This window comes from Tachyglossus aculeatus, chromosome 17, assembly GCF_015852505.1.
Source record: "Tachyglossus aculeatus isolate mTacAcu1 chromosome 17, mTacAcu1.pri, whole genome shotgun sequence".
Classification (NCBI taxonomy): domain Eukaryota; kingdom Metazoa; phylum Chordata; class Mammalia; order Monotremata; family Tachyglossidae; genus Tachyglossus; species Tachyglossus aculeatus.
This window is the reverse complement of record NC_052082.1, coordinates 8,166,745-8,192,924: the sequence shown is the minus strand read 5'-3', so window position 1 is coordinate 8,192,924 and position 26,180 is coordinate 8,166,745. Positions and strand designations below refer to the sequence as shown.

Below are 26,180 nucleotides of genomic sequence, written 5' to 3'. Positions count from 1 at the left end.
TCATCCCCCTCCCCCGCCTCTAGAGCGGGGTGGGGGATTTCATTTCTATCATCACCATTAAGTAGCATACAAGTGAGACCCCCCAAACCAAGGCAGAATCCCCCCAGCTTGTCCCCCCCACCCAAAGTCCCGGCAGCTGGGGACCGCCCTTTGGGAGGAATCTCCTGGCTCAGCTTAGCAACGACCAGCCTCCCCATCCCAGAGCTGGGGCACCGATTCAAAGCCCAGTGAATTTCACCGGCTCCGAGAGACAGCGGAACGCCCCCGTTTCCACTGCAGACGACACACGTGTCCGCCTTGGCTCGGAATCGGGATGGGGGTCCATTGCCGAACTTCGATGTGCCGGTCACTGGGCGTGGGGAGGTGGGAGGCGAGTTGAGGGGGCCGCCTGTCACCCAGCGTCTCTCCGCTTCGTCAACTCGTCTCCCACGGCCGAGCACTCGGGTGCCGCCCAGGAGAAGCCCCTCCCCAGGCATGGTGGGGGGCTGCATTCCCTCTCTCATCTCCCCCACCGCCCGCTCCGGGACGCCACGTCCCCGGGGTTGAGCCCCGAGGCCCTGGCTCGCAGAGGAGGGGGCGAGTGGATCCAACAGAGGCCTGCCCGATGGGGCCGAGTCGTCCTTCTCTGGAGGGGAGGCTTGAGCCCCTGGGCGGACTCCATCCCCGAGCGTGGCATCGGCCCCCGGGCCCCCCGGCTGGGAGTCCCGGCGCTCCCCCGCCCCCGGCCCTAGGAGGGGCTGGCCGAGTACCGCTTCATCAGCTGGCCGTGACACGCGTCGCAGACCCGTTCCGGCCCGATGCTGGAGGGAAGGGGCAGTTGGTGGGACGAGCAGGTCTCGCAGAAGGTCCCTCCGCAGTTCTTGCACACCACCTGCTCGGGGACGGAAGGAGGGAGAGGACACGTACACTATAACTCAAAGGCCGGGATACTATCTAGACCCCCCCACCACCTTCAGCCCCACAGCACTATCAATCAACCGATCGTATTTACTGAGAGCTTACTGTGTGCAGAGCACTGTACTAAGGGCTTTGACGGCCTATACTCGCTCATTCGTTCGGTGATATTTGTTGAGAGCTTACTGGGTATATATCATCATCAATCGTATTTATTGAGCGCTTGCTATGTGCACAGCACTGTACTAAGCGCTTGGGAAGTACACATTGGCAACATATAGAGACAGTCCCTACCCAACAGTGGGCTCACAGTCTAAAAATGTGTGCATATAGCTCTGTTTATTCTGACGGTTTTGACACCTGTCTACATGCTTTGTTGTCTGTCTCCCCCTTCTAGACTGTGAGCCCGTTTTTGGGTAGGGACCGTCTCTATATGTTGCTGACTTGTACTTCCCAAGCGCTTAGTACAGTGCTCTGCACACAGTAAGCGCTCAATAAATACGATTGAATGAATGAATGAATGAATGAATGTATATGTATGTGTATATATGTATATATGTTTGTGCATATTTATTACTCTATTTTACTTGTACATATCTATTCTATTTATTTTGTTTTGTTAGTATGTTTGGTTTTGTTCTCTGCCTCCCCCTTTTAGACTGTGAGCCCACTGTTGGGTCGGGACCGTCTCTAGGTGTTGCCAACTTGTACGTCCCAAGCGCTTAGTACAGTGCTCTGCACACAGTAAGCGCTCAATAAATACTACTGATTGATTGATTGATTTGGAGAGTACGACAGAACAGACACGTTCCCTGCCCACAACGAGCTTACCGTCTAGAGGATCCGTAACTTATTTTAACGCCTGCCTCCCTGTCTAAACCGTGAGCTCCTTGAGGGCAGGAGACGTGTCTACCGATTCCTGTATTGTATTGAGAAGCAGCGTGGCTCAGTGGAAAGAGTCCGGGCTTCGGAGTCAGAGGTCATGGGTTCAAATCCCAGCTCCGCCACTTGTCAGCTGTGTGACTTTGGGCAGGTCACTTCACTTCTCTGGGCCTCATTTGCCTCATCTGTAAAACGGGGATGAAGACTGTGAGCCCCCTTGGGACAACCTGATCACCTCGTAACCTCCCCAGCGCTTAGAACGGTGCTTTGCACATAGTAAGCGTTTGATAAATGCCATTATTATTGTTATTACTCTCCCCAGCGCGTAGAACAGTGCTTTGCACATAGTAAGCGTTTGATAAATGCCATTATTATTATTATTACTCTCCCAAGCGCTTAGTGCGGTGCTGTGCTCCATGATAATAACAATAGTAATAATAGTGGCAGTTGTTAAACATCGCCTATTTGCCCAGCGCTTCCTATGTGCCAAGCCGGGGTCGATACAAGATAATCAGAACCCACATTGGGCTTAAAGTCTAAGGAGGAGGGAGAACCGGTACTGCAGCCCCATTTTGCAGATGAGGCAACTGACTCCCTCCCTTTGTTTATCCCCCGTCCCAGCCCCACGGCACTTATGTATTTAGCTATAATTTATTTATACTAATGTCTGCCTCCCCGGTAGACTGTAAGCTCATGGGCAGGGAATGTGTCTGCTGATTGCTGTATTGTACTCTCCCAAATGCTTAGTACAGTGCTCTGTACACAGTAAGCACTCAATAAATACAAGACTGTAAGCTCATACATTCAATTGTATTTATTTAGCTCTTACTGTATGCAAAGCACTGTATTAAGCGATTGGGAGAGTACAATATAACAACAGACATGTTCCCTGCCCACAGTGAGCTCACAGTCTAGAGGGGGAGACAGACATCAGTGCTTAGAACAGTGCTTTGCACTTAGTAAGCGCTTAATAAATGCCATTATTATTATTATAAATAAATAGATAAATTAGTTACAGATAGATACATACGTTCTGTGGGGATGGGGGGGCGATGAATTAAGGAGCAAGTAAGAGTGAGGCAGAAGGGAGTGGGAAAAGAGCAGTGGGAAAAGATGATGGCTTAGAGGAGGCTTCGTCTCTAGACTGTAACAATAATAATAATAATAATAATAATAATGACATTTATTAAGTGCTATTTGCAAAGCACTGTTCTAAGTGCTGGGGAGGTTACAAGGTAATCAGGTTGTCCCACGGGGGGCTCACAGTCTTCATCCCCATTTTACAGATGAGGTAACTGAGGCACAGAGAAGAGAACTGACTTGCCCAAGGTCACACAGCTGACAAGTGGCAGAGCCGGGATTTGAACCCATGACCTCTGACTCCAAAGCCCGGGCTCTTTCCATTGAACCACGCTGCTTCTCATTGTGCAAGCTCATTGTGGGCAGGGAATGTGTCTGTTTATTGTGGCACTCTCCCAAGCGCTTAATAGAGTGCTCGACACATAGTAAGTGCTCAGTAAACACGATTGACTGTATGAGTGAACTGAGGCAGAGAGAAGTTAAGTGACTTCCCCAAGATCCCTTGCTCTTTGTGGGCTGGGCCCGAGCCCTGGGAAAAGGTTCAGGAGCAGCAATCAATCAATCAATCAATCGTGTTTATTGAGCGCTTACTGTGTGCAGAGCACTGTACTAAGCGCTTGGGAAGTACAAGTTGGCAACATATAGAGACGGTCCCTACCCAACAGTGGGCTCACAGTCTAAGCAGCCTCCGCGGACTAGTTGTGGCTGGAGGTCAGGTCGGTGGGAGGGTGGGGCGGAAAACTTCCTAGCAAAGCAGCCTGTTCCCCAGTTACCTCTGTCCTCCTGCCACTGCTCTCCTCCTGGCACAGCTGGCACGGCGGCCACCTCCCAGGGAGCGCGGGCTGATCCTGTGGCACCTACAGGGACGGACGGACGGACGGACGGTCAGGCCCCCTCCCGTCCCCCGGACACCCTCCCCTCGGCAGGATCCCATCTTGAGGCAGCACAGGCTCCCCCGTGGGCGCTGCTCCTTTCCCCCGGCTCCGTTCCCCGGCCCCGGCCACCAGCCGGGAGCCAAGGAGGAATCGGGCCGCTCTGGCCCCGGTCCTGGTTCAGTGAGATCCGAGATGCTCCCGTCTGGGCGTGTGGCACCGGCCCTAATTCAGAACAAGCCCGATGGGCAGGGAGTGCCTAGCTCGGGTCAGGCCAGGCCCAGCCAGTTGAATCTCTTCTCTCGGCAAAGGGCCTCTGTATCGTGAGTGAGTGGGCCCTTGTCCCTCCCATTCATTCATTCAGTCATTCAATCGTATTTATTGAGCGCTTACTGTGTGCAGAGCACTGTAGTATCGTGAGTGAGTGGGCCTTTGTCCCTCCCATTCATTCATTCAGTCATTCAATCGTATTTATTGAGCGCTTACTGTGTGCAGAGCACTGTAGTATCGTGAGTGAGTGGGCCTTTGTCCCTCCCATTCATTCATTCAGTCATTCAATCGTATTTATTGAGCGCTTACTGTGTGCAGAGCACTGTAGTATCGTGAGTGAGTGGGCCTTTGTCCCTCCCATTCATTCATTCAGTCATTCAATCGTATTTATTGAGCGCTTACTGTGTGCAGAGCACTGTAGTATCGTGAGTGAGTGGGCCTTTGTCCCTCCCATTCATTCATTCAGTCATTCAATCGTATTTATTGAGCGCTTAATGTGTGCAGAGCACTGTACAAAGCGCTTGGGGAGTACAAGTTGGCAACACATAGAGACGGTCCCTACCCAGGGAGCAGTAACGGGCAGTGGGCCGGCCTGGACTCGGGGTCCCAGCCCTGACACCCCCTTCTCCCCCAGCCCTCCCCGCCTCGGGACTAGGAAACGAGTCCCATCTCCAGGTCGGTCCTGGTCCCGGCCCGCGGGAATCCACGAGGGAATGCTGACCGACGGCAGCCCAATTGGACCCCACCCCGTCCCGTTAGTGGCGGCTTGTTACCTGCTCGTGCTCGGAGGGCAGCTGAGGCCTGAGGAGGAAACAAAAAGCGGTGGATCGGTGCGGCGCCCCCGGCCCAACCCCCGGGAGGAGTCCGGGGAGCAGATGGCCAGGGGCCGGGCCCGCTTTCCGAGGGAACGTAACTCAAGTCTGGACCCTGGGGGCCGCGAGCTTCACAGGGCCAATCCATCAGACCCTCCGCTCCCTCTGGGACAACCACCGTGGGAACTGGCGTTCTGGGGAGGACTCTGGGCCGACGCCGACCCAGGGCAAGGAATTTCAGGAAGTGGTCATCCCAGGCGGGGCTGGACTCTGATAATAATAATAATAATAATGATGATGGCATTTATTAAGCGCTTACTATGTGCAAAGCACTGTTCTAAGCGCCGGGGAGGTTACAAGGTGATCAGGTTGTCCCCCGGGGGGCTCACAGTCTTCATCCCCATTTTACAGATGAGGTAACTGAGGCCCAGAGAAGTGACTTGCCCAAAGTCACACAGCTGACAATTGTGATGGCTTGGTTTTCACACTCTACCTCAGGGGCTTTCTCCCTGGGACATCTGCTTTAAGCCAGTGGCCAGGATCATCCCTGTCCGCCCACCTGTTTTTTTTTTCAGTGTTAAACACTTACTATGTGCCAGGCACAATATATACTTAGCGCTTAGAACAGTGCTTTGCACATAGTAAGCGCTTAATAAATGCCATCATTATTATCATTATTATATACAAAGCGTGAGGGTACATACAAGATAATCGGGTTGGCCACAGTCCCTGTCTTACCTTACTGCCCAGTTCTCAGTAAGCGAGAGAATCAAGGCGGGTGACGGCTATGAGGAGGAGAGAGGGGATGCCCACGACGGGCCGCCAGCAATGCCAGGTTGGGAGGGAAGACGGATCGGGTCAGATCCATCGCACCCGAGCGGTGAGGGGACGGATATAATCCCACTGCACAAAATAACCCTTCCCCATGGGACTGCGAGCTCCTCGAGGGCAGGGAGCCTCTGCTTTGCTCCCACTGGACTTTTCCAAGTGCACAGCACAGTGGCGAGTCCTCAATAACGTCAGCGATCGAGGGCTGACCGATGGAAACACCAGGCACCAGAAGGTGAGGGCGGGTTTGTGTCGGGAATGGGCTGCGAAGAAGGATCTCCGGTTCTCACCCCGGCCAAGGGGAGCCTGGAATGGCGGCCCCTGGATCTCGGACCTCCTTTCTCTCTGGGCCAGCTTAGTACAGTGCTCTGCACGCAGTAAGCGCTCAGTAAATACGACTGACTGGCTGACCCGTCCCGGCCGCCAGACCTGCCCCATTCCCTAATCGATGCCCTCAGACTTCTAGGTGACCTCGCCCGCTCCTTTCCCCCGTCCTCCCAGCCCCCTTTTCCACTTCAGTCAATACCTGGTGGGCCGGTTCGGGGAGGCGTCTTCCAAGGGTTTCCGAAGTCCAGCACCTTCCTCCTGCGGTCTGAGCCTCCTTCCATCCTGAAGAAAGAAATCAGCCAGATCACAAGTGAACCCGGGCGGGTAGCGGGCCAATGTTCCCAGAGCAGCTGCGCCCGGCCCCGCACTGGGACGGGATGGACACCCTGGGCTCCCAGCTGACACCTCCTCATCCCCCCACCTTACCTCCTTCCCCTCCCCACAGCACCTGTATACATGTATATATGTTTGTATGCATTTATTACTCTATCAATCAATCAATCAATCAATCGTATTTATTGAGCGCTTACTATGTGCAGAGCACTGTACTAAGCGCTTGGGAAGTACAAATTGGCAACACATAGAGACAGTCCCTACCCAACAGTGGGCTCACAGTCTAAAAGGGGGAGACAGAGAACAGAACCAAACATACCAACAAAATAAAATAAATAGGATAGAAATGTACAAGTGAAATAAATAGAGTAATAAATGTGTACAACCATATATACATATATACAGGTGCTGTGGGGAAGGGAAGGAGGTAAGATGGGGGGATGGAGGGGGGACGAGGGGGAGAGGAAGGAAGGGGCTCAGTCTGGGAAGGCCTCCTGGAGGAGGTGAGCTCTCAGCAGGGCCTTGAAGGGAACATATTTATTCTATTTATTTTATTTTGTTAATATGTTTTGTTTTGTTGTCTGTCTCCCCCTTCTAGACTGTGAGCCCACTGTTGAGTAGGGACCGTCTCTATATGTTGCCAACTTGTAATTCCCAAGCGCTTAGTACAGTGTTCTGCACACAGTAAGCGCTCAATAAATACGATTGAATGAATGAGTAAACCTCCTCCAGGATGACTGGAAAGGGTCTCTGTGAGACCACTGGCTGGGGCACCACGAGCCCCCTCTTCACCTGCCCTCCCCCTCCATCAGGGTCAAGGGTCAGTGTCAGGATCCTTGAGGCTCCGGTTGTTTCGGGCCTGCCTCATTCCTGACTGGGGTGTTTTCTGGTTGTTGTTCTTTTTAACGTACTTGTTAAGCACTAAGTGCCAAGCGCTGTTTGCTTGCATCTACACTAGCACTTAGTACAGTGCCCGGCACATAGAAAGCACTCAACAAATACCACAAGCATCATTAAGTGCTGGGGTACATACAAGGTGAACAGGTTGGACACAGTCCTGTGTCCCACAGGGGGCTCATACAGCCACCCCCATTTTACAGATGAGGTAACCGAGGCCCAGAGAAATGAAGTGACTTGCCCGAGGTCACACGGCAGACGAGTGGCAGAGCAGACCTAGAACCCGGGTCCTCCCAACTCCCAGGCCCATGCTCTATCTACTAGGCCGCACCGCTCCGGACGGTGTGACGGGTAATAATGATAATCCCGGCTCCGCCACATGTCTGCTGTGTGACCTTGGGCAAGTCACTTCACTTCTCTGGGCCTCAGTTACCCCATCTGTAAAATGGGGATTAAGACTGTGAACCCCACATGGGACAACCTGATCACTTTGTATCCCCCCCCAGCGCTTAGAACAGTGCTTTGTAAGCGCTGAACAAATGCCAACATGATTATTATTATTATTATAATGGCATTTATTAAGCGCTTACTGCACTGTTCTAAGCCCTGGGGAGGTTACAAGGTGATCAGGTTGTCCCACGTGGAGCTCACAGTCTTAATCCCCATTTTACAGATGAGGGAACTGAGGCCCAGAGAAGTGACTTGCCCAAAGTCACACAGCTGATAATTGGCGGAGCCGGGATTTGAACCCGTGACCTCTGACTCCAAAGCCCGGGCTCTCTCCACTGAGCCACGCTGCTTCTCTAGGAAGGAGGAGGCTGAGTGGCCGATGGGTCAGGGTGGGAAAATGGACATTACCGTCTTGGGGTCCGGCTTCTGGGCGCCCTTGGCGGGAAGGAGCCTGCCGTCCTGCCCCCGCCGGCTTCTCTCCTGCTTCAGCTCCAGCTCAAGGTGGCTCCTGCGGCGGGGGTGGGGGAGACCGACCAAAGGCCGGCGTCAATCCATCAGCGGAATATAGCGAGCGCCCACCGTGTGCCGAGCCCCCAACTAAAGGTCAACCATCTCCATTCGTTCTCTCCAACGGGTCGAGTCAGGAATACCAATCAGTCACCGGAATTTATGGAGCGAAGTGCTTGGGAAAGTAATCAATCCGTCAATGCTATTTACCGAATGCTTACTGTGTGCAGAGCACCGTGCTAAGAGCTTGGGAGGCTATGACGTAACAGAGTTGGTAGATAATAATAATAATTGGCATTTGTTAAGTGCTTACTATGCGCAAAGCACTGTTCGAAGCGCTGGGGAGGATACGGGGTAATCAGTTTGTCCCATGTGGGGCTCACAGTCTTAATCCCCATTTTTTACAGATGAGGTCACTGAGGCCCAGAGAAGTGAAGTGACTTGCCCAAGATCACACAGCAGACATGTGGCGGAGTCAGGATTCGAACCCATGACTTCTGACTCCAAAGCCCGTGCTCTTTCCACTGAGCCACGCTGCTTCCCAAGCAGCAGTAGATCCGTCCCCTGCCCGCAAGGAGCTTACAGTCTAAAGAGTACGATACCAAAGACCCTGGCTAGCTGGTGGACAGGATCCCCGCTCCTGAGGACCTTACAATAATCCACAACTAGTGACTGATTGATATTAAAGCAACCCCAACGATCTCCTCCTTCCCCCTCGCCCCATTCATTCCCAAAGTTTATGCCGCCGCTCCCGACGCCGAAGAGATTTTCCGGAGAGGAAAAGCGGCACATCTGAGGCGGGACTGAGAGCTGAAGACCCCGAGCGCACACGACTCTTGCGCATCATCTCTAGTGGGAGCACGTTAGGACTGTCGCACACGATTGCCCTTCCACAGACTGTAAACTCGTTCTCGAGACGATAAACTTGTTATGAGCAGGGACTGTCTGTTGTATTGGACTCTTCCAAGCTCTTAGTACACAGTAAAGCACTCAATAGGTGCGACCGACTGATTGAGACACTAAATGAATATTTTCCCTCTTCCTCACGGGGCGGTTTGGAGAGCATCCGGCCCCGGCAACGATCATCGGAAAACTCTGGATGGGTAGCTCTCGTGTCCCGGGGCAAGGCCACTCTCTCTGGGGAGTGTGGGCCAGCAGTGCCTCAACTGTTATCTAACCTCTCCGGTCCTGTCCCTTTCTCTGCCCGCCGTCCTCGGAGGCAACACTTGCCCCTCCTCACAAAGGACGCTTCTGCCTCGGCCCATCCTTGGTGCCCGGCCGGCCCCACTCACAGATGCTGCACATCTCCCCCTTTTAGACTGTGAGCCCACTGTTGGGTAGGGACTGTCTCTATAGGTTGCCAATTTGTACTTCCCAAGCGCTTAGTACAGTGCTCTGCACACAGTAAGCGCTCAATAAATACGATTGATGATGATGATCTCCTTGAGGCCCATCTCCTCCATGAGGCCTTCCCTGACGAAGCCCTCTTTTCCTTTTCTTCAATTCCCACCTGTGTCACCCTGACAAGCTCCCAGCCCCACAGCACTTATGCCCATATCCATAATTTATTTATATTAATGTCTATCTCCCCCTCTAGACTGTACGCTTGTTGTGGGCAGGGGACGTGTCTGTTACATTGTACTCTCCCAAGAGCTTAATACAGTGCTCCGCAAACCATAAACACTCAATAAATACGATTGAGCGACTGACGGCTGCCCTCTGGCCCCTATTCCCACCCCCCTACATCCAGCTGGACTCCAGGGATTCCGTCTCTCGGTACCCCGATGTCTGTAAAGTGGGGGCTGACTGGAAGGACACCATGAACGATGACGACGGTATCTGTTAAGCACTTACTATGCGTCAGGCCCTGTTCTAAACGCCATGGTCGATACGTGCCAGTCAGGTTGGGCACCTTCCCTGTCCCACGCGGGGCTCACAGCCTCGATCCCCATTTTACAGATGAGGTAACTGAGGCACAGAGAAGTGAAGTGACTTGCCCGAGATCACAGAGCAGACGAGAGGCGGAGCCAGGATTAGAACCCAGGTCTTTCTGACTCCAAGGCACGTGCTCTGCCCCTAGGCTACAATGCTTCTCCAGTGATAATAATAATAATAATAATAATAATGGCATTTATTAAGCGCTTACTATGTGCAAAGCACTGTTCTAAGCGCTGGGGAGGTTACAAGGTGATCAAGTTGTCCCACGGGGGGCTCACAGTCTTCATCCCCCATCTTACAGATGACATAACTGAGGCCCAGAGAAGTCACACAGCTGACAATTGGCAGAGCCGGGATTTGAACCCACGACCTCTGACTCCAAAGCCCAGTCTCTTTCCACCGAGCCACGCTACTTCTCCCAGTGATGCCACTGGGAGGTCCAGAAAGGCGGGGGGCCTCCTCCCGCCTCCCCCCGAGCCCCCCACCCGGCTCCAGCTGCCCCCTCTTCACCGCTGCCTGGCGAGCCTGTCCACCTCCCGCTGCAGGCTGTCCATCTTGTCGCCAAAGTCCCGCTTGAAGAGCCGGTTGTCTTCCTCGGCCAACTGGCGGTCCCGCTCCGCCTGGTGCAATCTGGGTGTGAGCCACAGGAACTTGTGATAAAAAACAAAAGCCGTGGTGCGGGGGGAAAGACCCGGCTCACAAGCCGCAAAATAAAAAGTGGCCCGATGGTGGGAGGGCGGGGAGAGAGGAGAGAAAAGGGCAAGGAGAAACGGGGGCCGGCTCAATCCGGAGGCCAAAAGACGAGCCGGGGAAGGAGGGACAGGTCTGGACAGAAGCGAGATGAAGGTTAGCCAGGCAGGAGCGGCTTGTTTTCCAGGTTTTTTTTTATTCTAGTACTACAGTTTACAGCCATTAGATGCTAAACAATAAAACGTCACTTCTTTGTTGTTGCTGTTCATTCCTTATCACGCGCACGGAATTTAAAGTCGGATCTGTTTGGCTTCCGTTTTCTGATCTGTTGGTCCCATTTCGGCTTTAACGCGTCACCGGGACTTGTGCCGGGGACCGGGGTTGCCCTCCACTGTCAGGTTGGCCTCAGGGACTGGCCTCTCGGGCCGGGGGCTGCCCAAGCCCCCCAGAAGGACCCTGTCACACAACTGAGCCTCCTCTTCCTCCTCTTCCTCCAGCCTTCCGGGGGAAATGCTGGAGCCTCGGCCCTCTCGGGCCCCGGAGAATACGGGAGTCACGCCTCAATTCCGGGACGCCTCTGAGGTCCGGGGGAACGTGAGAGAGAGTCACGTCCCGACTCCCGGACTTCCCAATCAATGCATCCTCTCTCCGTGAGGCTAGATGTCACCGGGTCTGGGAAGGCACCCGTCAGGGGACCTGGGTTACGGACTCGGGAGAGGTGGCGAGGGCAGGGCACGAGATCGTCACTGGGTAATTTGGACTTTTTTTAAAGCACTGGACGAGAGAAATTCAAAGCCAAGCGAAAGGGCGAACGCTCTTTCCTTGCCCAAGCGACCTGAGGCTATTTTGGGAGACGGTGACCCCTGTGATGGTCGCAGCTCCTCTCTGACTGCTGGATCAGAGCAAGCGACTTAGCCTTTCCTCGCACAGGTCCACTTGCGGGCTCATCAGAGCGGGACAGGACCACGGCGGTCCGGGCCTCGTGAAGAGGCCCCGGCCGCCAGCCTCTCCGGACGTGGAAAGGGCTACCTGGACCCCCCCGGCTGGAGCCCCCCAGTCTTTCTCTGCCCTCCGGCTGGGAAAGAGCCTCATCCCGAACCCAGCAGGGAGAGGAAGAGTGAGAAGAGACCCTTTCCAACACCCCCGCCGCCACCCCAATAGAGCAGAAGGCCTAAACCCAGTTCACCCCCGAAATCCATCACTCAGTATTTACTGAGTACTCACTTCGGGCAGAGCACCAAAGTGCTGGATTTCTCTCAAATGAAGTCTCACCTCTCTTAGGGTCGTTTACCCCCCGAAGCCTGTGAAGGATGGCCACTCCAGGCTCAACCCCAGGGGGAAGAGGACGCCCTCGCCCATTTCAGCTGGAAACCACCTCTCCTTACTTCTCAAAACCCCGTGATGACAGGGGGAGAGAGACTCGCCCTCTCTCTACCCCCGCTGAAAACGCTTTCCTCAAACTGAGTCGTTCTCTCGCCCGTTTGCCAGGTTTGCAAACCACCCGGTCTCTGGGGCAACAGAAACCCAGAAGCCAACGGAACTGGCGTCGGGCCGCTCGCCGGTCTCCGTCCCGCAGTTGGCTAGCTACGCTGAGGCAAGGACGGGTCCGTCCTCCTCGCCATGGCGGAGGAGAGAGCGGATCCGTCCGGAAAGGGGTCGAGCCACCTCCTTTCCCAGAGGAGCCCGGGAGGGACGGACAGTTGCCGTACGAGGCAGAGGCGGGACGTTGGCAGAGGTAGAAGGCGGCATAAGAGGAAGAAGAGGAGGAGGAGGTTGTTTCACTGTGTTAACCATGCTACCGGGTTATTCTAAGACACCTACTTGCTTACTTGGTCTCTATGGGTTGGAAAGGGCCATTCGCAAAGGGCCATTTCACCTTACTCCAGTCACTGAGGCGAAGGAGCTGCAAGCGGTCAGTCACTGACGACCGAGTTGGGGGCAGAGCTTTCCGTGGGGCTTGATTTCTGGGACTGAACCGGACGGAGGCAGGGGGCCGGGCCGGGGGAACGTTCCGGGACACACAGACCACTATTCGTGGGGACACCGGGGCTGGATTTTCTTCATCGCTACTTCACGGGGGGAGAAGGGCGTGAGGGGACGGGACAGAAAAGGAAGCGGGGCGTTCCCAGAGCCGGCCGCGCTCGGCGTCCGTCGGCCGGGCACGGAGGCCGTCCCCGACTTCGGGAGGCCTCGCGATTTTCCTGCCGGGATGATTTGGTGGCCAATTCGATCGTGGCTTGACAAAGCGTATTTGGCAAAACGATGGGGGAGTTCACACCCAATTCTCTAGCTCTGGAAAAAAACAAGGGAAAGAAAACCCACCCCGCCTACCCCTATAATTTGAAAGACCCCTCCAATTTCCAGGCCAATTTTAGATGACTCAGGGCTGGGGGGGGGGGGATGATATTTGAACAAGATCCCCCCCTCTTATGGTTATAATTGTGATTTCAGAGTTGGGAGTGACCGGGGGCAAAATGCCTAGTGGTGTTTGGGGACCAGTTTATTCGCTGCGCTGTTTAAGGTCTTTGCCTGCTTCACCAAATCCTTTTCGCTGAATACCAGAGGGGTCGGAGGCGAGGGGGTGAGGGAGGAGGGGAAAAAACGGTGAAAATGGATGAGAGAGAGAAAAAACAAAACGAAAAGAACAGCGAGAGAAAAGATCCAGTCAGATTATCGGTGGCACAGACGCCGCTCGCATCATTCACCTCTGGGGCTCCTCGGCCCGGGTGGGGCCTGTTATCGGGATGGGGCCGGGCCAAGGTGGACAGACTCTGCACCCCCAATGCGTCCCCCCCGCCGAGGCCTCCCTCTTTCCCCAGGGAAGCCCCCGCGCCCTAACTCTTGTGAGGATGAGTCCTTTCCTGGGGGACTCCATCTTGGGGGCTGCAGGGACCCCCCCTCCAGGGCCCTAAGGCCACCGGGAGGCTCACCCCCGAAGCCCCCAGGTCCCACAGCTCAGCATGGCCGGGGTATCGATCCAAAGATGCCTCCCTACACCCCGAGGAGAGGCCGGCTCGGCGTGAAAAGGCAAATTCTGTCAAGGCCCCCTCAAACACTCCAGTCTGTGCATCCCCATCGAACCTCTTGCCCAAACGAGAGCCACTCACGGGTCGGGGCAGTGACAGGAAGGGTCCTGCTGGGTGGACTGGCCACCTAACATCCCTGCCTTCAAATCTCCACCTCTACGACATTTTGCAGGCAGCACAGCCCGGTTCTGAACTCCTTTACTTTCGCCCAGACTGACCGACGGCCTTCCCACCCGCACAGCCCCGATCCACGTGCCTCTCCTCGGTTCCCCGCTATACAAAGTCACAGGTCTTTCCCCCGGGTTGGACACGCGGTGCTTTTACCTCTGTTCCAGTAGTTTAATGGTCGCAGCCATCTGGTTGGTCTTCTCCTCCAAGCGGCTGTTTAGCTCGCTCTTCTGTTTCACTCCCAGGTCTGAACTCTGGTGAGGTGAGGGTTACATGAGCTTGGTGGGCAGTGAAACCTGGCCCCGGGGGGGAAATCGGCCCCAGTGGGGACAGGGGTGGGCCCATGACACAGAGGGCAGCGTGGCTTAGTGGATAGAGCACAGGCCTAGTTGTCAGAAGGACCTGGGTTCTAATCCTGCCTCTGTCATACATCTGTTGGGTGACCCTGGGCAAGTCATTTTGCTTCTCTAGGCCTCGGTTCCCTCATCTGTATAATGGGGATTAAGAGTGGGAGCCCCACATAGGACAGGGACTGCGTCCAACCCGATTAACTAGACTGTGAGCTCGTTGTGGGCAGGGATTGTCTCTCTTTATGGCTGTACTGTACTTTGCCAAGCGCTTAACACAGTGCTCCGCACACAGTAAGCGCTCAATAAATGCGATTGAACGAATGAATAAATACGATTGAATGAATTAACTTGCATCTACCTTAGTCTTAGACCAGTGCCTGGCACATAACACTTAACAAGCACCGTAATTATTAATTATCATCTCCCCTTCGAGTCATTTGCCGGTGCCTCTCCTAGGTGCTCAGTACAATGTGCGGCGCTCTGTACACTCTCAAGGAATCCCATTGCAGGAGACACATCGCAGGAGATTAGTTTCCTCTTACTGCTACTGAGAGCTTGAGAAGTCCAGAACAGAGAAGGGACATGTTCCCTGCCCACAGGGACCTTATACGCTGATCAGGGAGACGAACATAAAAATGTCGACCGCTAGCGAGGTCAAAATACGGAAACCGAGCGGACGTATCTACATGCATGCTAAAGATGCTGTAAGTTTAAGTGTTAGAGTTGGCTGAAGGGATGATATGGCTATATTGTATTGTAAAGTTCTGCAAAGTTGTGTACTTTCCCAAGCGCTTAGTACAGTGCTCTGCAATCAAGCGATGGTATCTGTTGAGCGCTTACTGTGAGCAGAGCGCTGTGCTAAGTAAGCACTCAATAAATACCACTGGTTGATCGATATTCATTCATTCATTCAATCGCCCCTGCCTCCCTCCCCATCCCCCCAGCCTTACCTCCTTCCCTTCCCCACAGCACCTGTATATATGTATATATGTTTGTACGGATTTATTACTCTATTTATTTTATTTGTACATATTTATTCTATTTATTTTATTTTGTTAACATGTTTTGTTCTCTGTCTCCCCCTTCTAGACTGTGAGCCCACTGTTGGGTAGGGACCGCCTCTAGATGTTGCCAACTTGGACTTCCCAAGAGCTTAGTCCAGTGCTCTGCACACAGTAAGCGCTCAATAAATACGACTGAATGAATGAATGAATGAAATTGAGCGCTTACTGTGTGCAGAGCACTGTACTAACTGCTTGGGAAGTACAACTCGGCAACATATAGAGACGGTCCCTACCCAACAACAGGCCCACAGTCTAGAAGGGGGAATAATGTTGGTATTTGTTAAGCACTTACTATGTGCAAAGCACTGTTCTAAGCGCTGGGGAGTTTACAAGGTGATCAGGTTGTCCCACGTGGGGCTCACAGTCTTAATCCCCATTTGACAGATGAGGGAACTGAGGCACAGAGAAGTTAAGTGACTTGCCCAAAGTCACACAGCTGACAAGTGGTGGAGCTGGGATTTGAACCGATTCATTCATTCATTCAATCGTATTTATTGAGCGCTTACTGTGTGCAGAGCACTGTACTAAGCACTTGGGAAGTCCAAGTTGGCAACATATAGAGACGGTCCCTACCCAACAACGGGCTCACGGTCTAGAAGGGGGAATAGCGTTGGTATTTGTTAAGCGCTTACTATGTGCCAAGCACTGTTCTAAGCACTGGGGAGGATACAAGGTGATCAGGTTGTCCCATGGGGGGCTCACAGCCTTAATCCCCATTTGACAGATGAGGTAACCGAGGCCCAGAGAAGTGAAGTGACTTGCCCAAAGTCACCCAGCTGACAAGTGGCGGAGCCGGGATTTGAACCCATGACCTCTGACTCCAAACCCCGCGCTCTTTCCACCGAACCACACTGTTTCTCGACTTGCCCAAGGTCACACAGCAGATAAGTGGTGGAGCCGGAATTGGAACCCAAATCCCTCTGACCCCCAGGCCCGTGCTCTAAAATGATGGCATTTAGTAAGCGCTTACTATGTGCAAAGCACTGTTCTAAGCTCTGGATCCACAAGGCCATGCTGTTTCCCTAACCTTGAAAGGCCAGCTTGTGCTTAATAATAACAATAATCGTGGTATTTGCGAAGCACTTACTACGTCCCAAGCATTGTACTGAGCGCTGGGTTGGATTCAGAGAAGCAGCGTGGCTCAGTGGAAAGAGAACGGGCTTTAGAGTCAGAGGTTATGGGTTTGAATCCCGGCTCCGCCACATGTCTGCTGTGTGACCTTAGGCAAGTCACTTCACTTCTCTGAGCCTCAGTTCCCTCATCTGTAAGATGGGGATTAAGACTGTGAGCCCCCCATGGGACAATGTAATCACCCTGTATCCCCTCCAGCGCTCAGAACAGTGCTTTGCACATAGTAAGCGCTTAACAAAGGCCATCATTATTATTAGTCAAGCAAATCTCGTTCTCGCCTGTCCCGCCGTCGACCCCCGGCCCACGTCATCCCCCAGGCCTGGAATGCCCCCAATCCCTCTGCCCATCCGCCAAGCTAGCTCTCTTCCTCCCTTCAAGGCCCTGCTGAGAGCTCACCTCCTCCAGGAGGCCTTCCCAGACTGAGCCCCTTCCTTCCTCTCCCCCTCGTCCCCCTCTCCATCCCCCCATCTTACCTCCTTTCCTTCCCCACAGCACCTGTATATATGTATATATGTTTGTACAGATTTATTACTCTATTTATTTATTTATTTAACTTGTACATCTCTATCCTATTTATTTTGTTTTGCTAGTATGTTTGGTTTTGTTCTCTGTCTCCCCCTTTTAGACCGTGAGCCCACTGTCGGGTAGGGACTGTCTCTATATGTTGCCAATTTGTACTTCCCAAGCGCTCTGCACATAGTAAGCGCTCAATAAATACGATTGATGATGATGATCGAGTTGGACGCAGTCCCCGTCCCACCTGCGGCTCACGCTTTCGATCCCCATTTTCCGGATGAGGTAACTGAGGGCCCAGGGAAGTGAAACGATTGGCTCAAGGTCACCCGGCGGAGAAGCGGCGGAGCGGGGATTAGAACTCACGACCTTTCTGATTCCCAGGCCTGGGCTCTATCCACTAGGCCAGGCCACGTCCGGGCTGGTCAGCCCTTACCTGCAGCTTGACGGCCAGCTCGTGCTTCAGGGCCCGGAGGTCGTCCAGCTGCTGGCGGAGGGCCACCAGGGCGTCCTGCTTGTCGTTCACGTCTTTCTCGAGCATCTTCATGGCCAGTTCCATCTCTTGCCTCATACCGATCTGCGTCTCCAGCTCCTTCTCCACATCCTGCCCCGGAACAAGCAAACACACCACGGCTACTGACTCCGCCGGTCGTTCGTTCATTCAACCGGATTTATTGAGCGCCTACTGGGTGCAGGGCACTGGACTAAGCGCTTGGGAAGTACAAGTGCTTAATGCAGCTCCCGGCCCGCAGTGGGTGTTCAAAGAGTGCCGCGGTCGCTGCTCTAAAGGAAATGGCCAAAGAGGCCTGGGACCAAGCCGACAGCGAGCTGGGTTAGGGGGAAGCCTTGGCGGGAAGAGAAGCGGCGTGGCTCAGTGGAAAGAGCCCGGGCTTTGGAGTCAGAGGTCACGGGTTCAAATCCCGGCTCCGCCAATTGTCAGCTGGGTGACTTTGGACAAGTCACTTCACTTCTCTGCGCCTCAGTTCCCTCATCTGGAAAATGGGGATGGACCGTGAGCCTCCCGTGGGACAACCTGATCACGCCGTAACCTCCCCAGCGCTTAGAACAGTGCTTTGCACATAGTAAGCGCTTAATAAATGCCATCATTATTATTATAAGAGGGAAGACCCTGAAGTCTTTGGATTTTAGAAGAGAAAAAGAGAGAGAGAGAGAGGGAGAGGGACAGAAAGAGAGAGTGCACATCTCCTTTTATCTTACGACAACCCCCGTTGTGCAGAAATTACCCTGCCCCTCCCTTCTAGACTGTGAGCCCGCTGTCGGGTACGGACCGTCTCTATATGTTGCCCACTTGGACTTCCCAAGCGCTTAGTACAGTGCTCTGCACACAGTAAGCGCTCAATAAATACGATTGAATGAATGAAAGAGATGCAGTGTGGCCTAGAGAAAAGAGCATGGGCCTGGAAATTAGGACCTGAGTTCTAATCGCAGTTCTGCCACTTGTCTGCTGTGTGACCCTGACAAGTCACGTAACTTCTCTGTGTCTCTAGAAAAAGGGGTTTAAGACTGTGAGCTCCATGCGTCCAACCTGATTATCGTGTACCTGCCCCGGCGCTGAGCACAGTATCCGGCACATTGTCAGTGCTTAAATACCACTCAAATAATAATAATGATGAGTCTATTTATTAGGTGTTATGTGCCTAGCACTGTACTAAACTCTGGGGCAGTCAGAGGCTGATCAGAAGACACAGTCCCTGACCATATGGGGATTCATTCATTCATTCATTCAATTGTATTTCTTGGGCGCTTACTGTGGGCAAAGCACTGGACTAAGCGCTTGGGAAGTACAAGTTGGAAACATATGGAGAAGGTCCCTACCCAACAGTGGGCTCACAGGCTAGGAGGAATGGAGAACAGGAATTTTATCTCCATTTTACAGATACGGAAACTGAGGTGCAGCAAAGTTAAGGGACTCACCCAAGTCGCCCAGCAGACAAGTCGGAGAGCGGGGATTAGGACCCAGGTCTCCTGAATCCCAGGCAAGTGCTCTGTCCGTTGGGCCGTGCTGCTTCCCTGGTTCTGTCCGTCCACCGACACCCACCCACTCTCCCTCCCTCCCTCTCCCTCTCCCTTCAGAGCCGCCTCACCAGGCTAGAAAGGCAGGAAAGGGGTAAGGATAATAACAATGGTGGCATTTGTTAAGCGCTTACTATGTGCAAAGCACTGTACTAAGCGCTGGATGCCCCACTGCCTGACCCTGTATGGAATCCATTAACCTCAGTCCCTGCCTGGTGGAACTGACGCGTGAAAAAGAGGAAAGCAGATTCTCTGAAGGGGCCTGTCGCTGTCTTGGACAGTTGTTTGAACGCTTACGCCTGCGTCCAAAGTCTTAAAGATAAATGAAGAGCTTTCCTTAAGAAACGGACATCACCTACGGTCTCCCAAGTCTGCCCCAAAAGCCACAGCACCTTCTCCTTCAGGTGAAATTAACTGTGTCCAATACAAGTGTGGGCCAACTTTTTCAGGGCCGGGGGTGGCAGTCTGGATCAGTGAACAAAATGGGGTTCGGCTGGCAATTTTATTTGGCTGAGGTGGTTTTATTTTGGTCTTTGGTTTTAATTCTAGCTCTCTGGATAATCAATTTGTAAAACCGATCTTCAGCAAAGGGCTTTCTTTAGGGCCCACCGCATGAAAATTAATCGGTGTGCATGTGTGTCTCCTGCTACAAGTTCCAGAATACGAATTATTTTAATTTTTATGATCCCCTCCGGCAAGCAGAGGGTCATTTTTCTGCCCCGCCAGGCTTCCCGGAGGTGAAACTCATTGAAAAAGTAACCATCAATGGCTAAGGCACAAGCTGAGGATTCCAAAAGCCTGTGAAGAGCCCATCCCCTCCGGGCTTGGCCGTCGAGGGAGGTGATTTTTCTCGCTCAGCCATTAAAACCGAGGTCCTTGGACTCTTGGATCTCGGCGCACGCTTACCAGCCGTAATTGGGTCTCTTCCTTCAAGTGCTTTCTTGCTTCAATCAGTGCGTGTCCATCTGCAGTTCTCTCTTGCTTAGTGACCTGGAATGAACCAATGGGAAAACCCCATCAAAACCCAGGCAGAGCAAGTTAAATCCCTTCTCCTTCTCCTGCACCTCACGGCAGGCAGTAAAGTGGCCCAGCTTTGCAGACAGGATCGCGACCTTCCTTGGCCCCCCGGATCTGGAACCCAGACGGTGGGACAGACAAAGTGAAAACGACGTCCTTCCCTGGCGCCATCCCCAAACCGGTCCCTGGGCGCTCTGCGGATGAAAATATCTGGAAACTAGTCCATGAGCCAAGGACTCTGAAATCGCCCTCTTCCTTCAAAAATGAGGGTCAAACACTTTGAAACGCAGGGCACCGAGAACCGGGCCCGAAATGTATTATATGGGAGAATGGTGCTCCCGGCAGCCTACGCTTCCGATTTTCAGGTGCGGGGGATTTTCACCTGTGACCACCGTCCCTCCCCACCACCAAAGGGTCCCCCAGCCCTCGGTCTCCCTGCTGCTGCCTCCAAACACACGGAACGGACCTTGCGGCTGGACTCCAATATGTAGGAACTTTCCTCTTTGACGCGCTCCATTTCTTCCTGCAGAGTTATAATCCGGTTGTTGGCCACGGCGAGCTGCAACCAAACAAGACAAGTCCTTGGGTACTTCTCCCGGGGCCATTTTCCTCAGCCCCGAGGGAAGGTTAGCAGGGCACTAGCAGACTCTGTTCAATAACGTTTGGTTTTGGGAATTTATAAGAATGCCTGGAGAATTGGTTAAGCCTTTACTACGTGCCAAGCACCGTACTGAGCACTGGGGTGGAATTTTCAGAAGATCACGGCCTGCCCGTCAAGGCTGACTTTTTCTTTCAAGGACTGATAAGATGTTAGCGGGAGAGAAGCAGCGGGGCCTAACGGATAGATCATGGGCCGGGGAACCAGAGAACCTGGGTTCTAAACCCGGCTCTGCCACTTGTCTGCAGTGTGACCTTGGACAGGTCATTTCATTTCTCCGGGCCTCAGTTACTTCGTCTGTAAAATGGTGATGAAGACTGTGAGTCCCGTGACGGACGGGGATTGAGTCCAACCTGATTATTTTGCACTTACCCAAGTGCTTAGTATGGTGTCTGGCACATAGTAAGTGCTTAACAAAAACCACTGAGAAAAACAAAACACAACCAACAGCTGTAGATTAATAACAATAATAATAATAATAATAATAATGTTGGTGTTTGTTAAGCGCTTACTGTGTGCAAAGCACTGTTCTAAGCGCTAGGGCGATACAAAGTTTGTCCCACGTGGGGCTCACAGTCTTCATCCCCATTTTATTCATTCAATCATTCAATCGTATTTATTGAGTGCTTACTGTGTGCAGAGCGCCGTGCTAAGCGCTTGGGAATTACAAGTTGGCAACATATAGGGACAGTCCCTACCCAACAGCGGGCTCACAGTCTAAAAGGGGGAGACAGAGAACAAAACCAAACATACCAACAAAATAAAATAAATAGAATAGATAGACTCAATGCCACACTGCTTTGCTGTGGGCAGGGAATGTGTCTGCCAGTTCTGCTGTTTTGTATTCTCCCAAGAGCTCAGTACAGTGCTCTGCATGCGGTAAGCGCTCAGTAAACACTATTGATCGACTGACCGATTTAGGCCGGGGGCCTGCGCTCGCAAGGGGAACCAGAGGCAGCCGCTCCCGGACACCAGCTGAGCTGGCAAAATGTCCTTCTTGCTCCCCACGCGCTGGCAGCCTCCTCTCTGAACAAGGAGGGCAGGCGGAGGCCCGCCGGTCCCAGCCACGTGAGCTGAGGAGGCTGCCTTCTTGGGCCCACCTACCTCTTCCGTCAGCTTCGTGTTGGACTTCTCCAGGGCGTCCACTTTGGTCTGCAGGTTGTTGACCGTGGCGCTGCCCGCGGAAGACAAAGCACAGCGTGAGGGGCCTCCTCCAGGCCGGATCGGCGGGCCCGGAGCCCATCGGACGCCCCGTTTCTCCACGTTTCCCCCGGCTGTCGTGGCCTCCTCCGGGACCCCACCCTGCCAGCACAGCGGCAACTGGGATTCGAGCGATGCCACGGGGGAGCCAGGGGCAGGAGCCACCATGGGCTGCAGAACCCGAGGTGTGGGGAGACGGGCACGCGGGCTGGGGTGTCCTTGCCTCGGCCAGTTCTCTTAGCCCAGAGTCTAGCTCTGAGCCCACTATTGGGTAGGGACTGTCTCTATATGTTGCCAACTTGTACTTCCCAAGCGCTTAGTACAGTGCTCTGCACACAGTAAGCGCTCAATTAATATGATTGATGATGACCCCAGCTTTCCTGGCTCCACTTCCTTCCTTAGGCCATTTCTGCCAGCTGCTGGGCTGCCCTGAAGCCAGGGGTGGATGCCCAGAGGAAGGCGGGGCGGTGCCATCCCTGATGCCCTCCGTCCTTGGCCGAGACAACTGGGAGGGGCGGGCCGGAAGGGCAGAGTGGCACATCCACCCGTCTAAATAAGATGCCCCCTTCCATCGGGGATAATAACAAGAGCAGTAATAATAATTATAACGATAATAATAGCCGGGGTATTTGTTAAGCGCTTATTATGTGCCTGGCACTGTACTAAGCGCTGGGGTAGATCCGAGCTAATCAGATTAGACACAGTCCCTACAATAATAATAATGATGGCATTTATTAAACGCTTACTATGTGCAGAGCACTGTTCTAAGCGCTGGGAAGGTTACAAGGTGATGAGGTTGTCCCACGGGGGGCTCACAGTCTTCATCCCCATTTTACAGATGAGGGACCTGAGGCCCAGCGAAGTGAAGTGACTTGCCTTAAGTCACCCAGCTGACAATTGGCGGAGCTAGGATTTGAACCAATGACCTCTGACTCCAAAGCCCGGGCTCTTTCCACTGAGCCACGCTGCTTCTCACACGGGGCTCCCAGTCTTCATCCCCATTTTCCAGATGAGGGAACTGAGGCCCAGAGAAGCGAAGTGACTCACCCAAGGTGACACAGCAGAGAGGCGGTGGAGCTGGGATTACAACCCGGGTTCTTCTGACTCGGAGGCCTGTGCTCTATCCAGTAGGCCATGCTGCTAGGATAGAAGTCATCCCCCGGGCCTGGAATGCCCTCCCTCTGCCCACCCGCCAAGCTAGCTCTCTTCCTCCCTTCAAGGCCCTGCTGAGAGCTCACCTCCTCCAGGAGGCCTTCCCAGACTGAGCCCCTTCCTTCCTCTCGCCCTCTTCCCCCTCTCCATCCCCCCCATCTTACCTCCTTCCATTCCCCATAGCACCTGTATATATGTATATATGTTTGTACAGATTTATTACTCTATTTATTTATTTTATTTGTACATATCTATTCTATTTATTTTATTTTGTTAGTATGTTTGGTTTTGTTCTCTGTCTCCCCCCTTTTAGACTGTGAGCCCACTGTTGGGTAGGGACTGTCTCTATATGTTGCCAATTTGTACTTCCCAAGCGCTTAGTACAGTGCTCTGCACATAGTAAGCGCTCAATAAATACGACTGATGATGATGATGATGAGAAGTAAAAAGCCAAGAGGCTGAGGATTGCAGGGCCAAATCTGAACCGGGTTCCTGCTCAACCGCCAGCTGTCTGTGCTGTAGCATCACCTCTCAGTACGGGTGCAGAAGAAGCAGCGTGGCTCAGTGGAAAGAGCACGAGCTTTGGAGTCAGAGGTCATGGGTTCAAATCCCGGCTCCGCCAACTGCCAGCTTTGTGACTTTGGGCAAGTCACTTCACTTCTCTGGGCCTCGGTTCCCTCATCTGTCAAATGGGGATTAAGACTGTGAGCCCCCCGTGGGACACCCTGATCACCCTGTAACCTCCTCAGCGGTTAGAACAGTGCTTGGTACATGGTAAGCGCTTAATAAATGAATGCTATTATTATTATTATTATTATGGGTTCAAATCCCAACTCCACCACTTGTCAGCTGTGTGACTTTGGGCAAGTCACTTCACTTCTCTGTGCCTCAGTTACCTCATCCGGAAAATAGGGATTAACACCGTGAGCCCCACGTGGGACAACCTGGTCACCTTGTAACCTCCCCAGCGCTTAGAACAGTGCTTGGCACATAGTAAGCGCTTAATAAATGCTAAAAAAAAATGGACTCTTCCTGGAGGCGGTGACTGACCGCGATATCCACCACCATTTCCCAACAACACTGACACTGTCCCCCTTTCCCCCCAACCCCTACACAAAGGTCTTAAATTCTTTACTTCAAGTGTCTGTTGAGTTCTTCTACATAATTCTTCTGGTCCAAGATGGCAGTAATCTGACCATCTCTAGAGAGAGAGAGAGAAAAGGAAAATGCAGAACACTTAGATGATCTCTACTGCTTGAAATTTGGGATGATTTCTTCTCCCTTTCCAGATCGATGCCCAGGGGAATCCCTCCTCCCCCATCCTGCTTATCTTTGCAGTATAAAACAATGTCTTGATTCCCATGTCTTAATTCCAATGCTTCTCACCTCTCTACCTTCAAGAGAGTGAAGACTGATGTGTGTGCTTAGTAGGGTGCTCAGGCATCCAGTAAAGTGCTCTGCACACACCACTGACGGTGATTCCAAGCTTTGAACCCAAATTCCGGCCATAAGGAAGCAAACCTTGGCTTCTCCTTGAACTTACCCTTCACTACCTTTACTGCTGCTTCCATCCTTGAGATACATTGAGAAATCTATCACTCCAACCTACAGAGAGATGGAAATGCCCTCATTAAATACGAAACCGGATGACATTTTGTCCTGGCAGAGAGAAAAATCTCTAAACTTCCCCCACCTGTCCACTTCAACCACTCAAGGCAGTACCAGAGCTATACTGAATCCTGGTGATTACAAATTATTTATATTAATATCTGTCTCTCCCTGAAGACTGTAAGCTCACTGTGGGCAGGGAACATGTCTACCAACTCTGTTGTACTGGACCGTCCCAAGAGCTTAGTATTCCGCACACAGTAAGTGCTCAATAAATACCACTGAGGATGATTTTGGTGAAAATGATACAAGACATCATGGGCTAGTGGAAAGAGCACAGAAAGGGGAGTCCCAGCTCTTAACAGGCCTGCAGTGTGACCCTGGACAAATCACTTAACCTCTCTGGGCCTCAGTCCTCTCATCTGTAAAATAGTAATAATAATAATGATGGTATTTGTTATGGGCTTACCATGTGCAAAGCACTGTTCTGAGCACTGAAAATGGGGAGAAGACCCCTGCTCCATCTTCCTCTTAGACTGTGAGCCCCGGGTTGGACAGGGATCACATCCCAATGTATGAATTAAGGCCACTGCAATCCAAGGAGCCTGAGATACCCTCCAATTGCAGAGCTGAAAGGGTCTCAGCTACAGCTTGGCCATCAGACTGTAAGCTCATTGTGGGCAGGGAATGTGTCTGTTACACTGTTACATTGGAATAATAATAATAATAATAATAATGGTATTTGTTAAGCACTTACTATGTGCCAAGCTCTGTGTCTGTTACACTGTTATATTGTAATAATAATAATAATAATAATAATGATGGTATTTGTTAAGCACTTACTATGTGCCAAGCACTGTGTCTGTTTGTTACACTGTTATATTGTAATAATAATAATAATAACGATAATGGTATTTGTTAAGCACTTACTATGCGCCAAGCACTGTTCTAAGCGCTGGGGTAGATACAAGGTAATCAGGTTGTCCCATGTGGGGCTCACAGTCTTCATCTCCATTTTACAGATGAGGTAACTGAGGCCCAGAGAAGTGAAGTGATTTGCCCAAAGTCACACAGCTGACAGAGAAGCAGCGTGGCTCAGTGGAAAGAGCACGGGGCTCTGGAGTCAGAGGTCATGGGTTCAAATATCTGCTCCGCCAATTGTCAGCTGTGTGACTTCGGGCAAGTCACTTAACTTCTCTGTGCCCCAGTTACCTCGTCTGTAAAATGGGGATTAAGATTGTGAGCCCCCCGTGGGACAACCTGATCCCCTTGTAACCTCCCCAGCGCTTAGAACAGTGCTTTGCACATAGTAAGCGCTTAATAAATGCCATCATTATTATTATTATTATTATAAGTAGCGGAGCCGGGATTAGAACCCACGACCTCGGACTCCCAAGCCCGGGCTCTTTCCACTAAGCCACGCTGCTTCTCTGCTTGTAGCTGTACTCTCCCAAGCGCTCAGTACAGTGCTCTGCACAC

General features: G+C 52.5%; 1 protein-coding gene across 6 annotated transcripts in view; it reads right to left on the bottom strand.

The window, feature by feature from the left end:
• Positions 1 to 626: 626 nt before the first annotated feature.
• Positions 627 to 26,180, bottom strand: part of RUFY3 (RUN and FYVE domain containing 3) — an 86,502-nt gene continuing 60,948 nt past the window's right edge. For 3 of the 6 annotated variants that reach the window (XM_038759460.1, XM_038759457.1, XM_038759459.1), the window contains 13 exons: positions 24,637 to 24,698; positions 24,229 to 24,294; positions 21,846 to 21,915; positions 20,550 to 20,642; positions 19,973 to 20,056; positions 17,469 to 17,636; positions 14,131 to 14,228; positions 10,601 to 10,720; positions 8,054 to 8,153; positions 6,165 to 6,247; positions 4,772 to 4,799; positions 3,630 to 3,713; positions 627 to 871 (listed from right to left, as the gene is read on the bottom strand). In XM_038759460.1, coding sequence (XP_038615388.1) covers positions 728 to 871; positions 3,630 to 3,713; positions 4,772 to 4,799; positions 6,165 to 6,247; positions 8,054 to 8,153; positions 10,601 to 10,720; positions 14,131 to 14,228; positions 17,469 to 17,636; positions 19,973 to 20,056; positions 20,550 to 20,642; positions 21,846 to 21,915; positions 24,229 to 24,294; positions 24,637 to 24,698 — 1,200 coding nt within the window. In that variant the 3' untranslated portion in view covers positions 627 to 727. Of the gene's footprint in view, positions 872 to 3,629; positions 3,714 to 4,771; positions 4,800 to 6,164; positions 6,248 to 8,053; positions 8,154 to 10,600; positions 10,741 to 10,956; positions 13,332 to 14,130; positions 14,229 to 17,468; positions 17,637 to 19,972; positions 20,057 to 20,549; positions 20,643 to 21,845; positions 21,916 to 24,228; positions 24,295 to 24,636; positions 24,699 to 26,180 lie in introns of those variants that run through there. The other 3 variants (XM_038759461.1, XM_038759462.1, XR_005454668.1) reach the window with 2 other exon arrangements.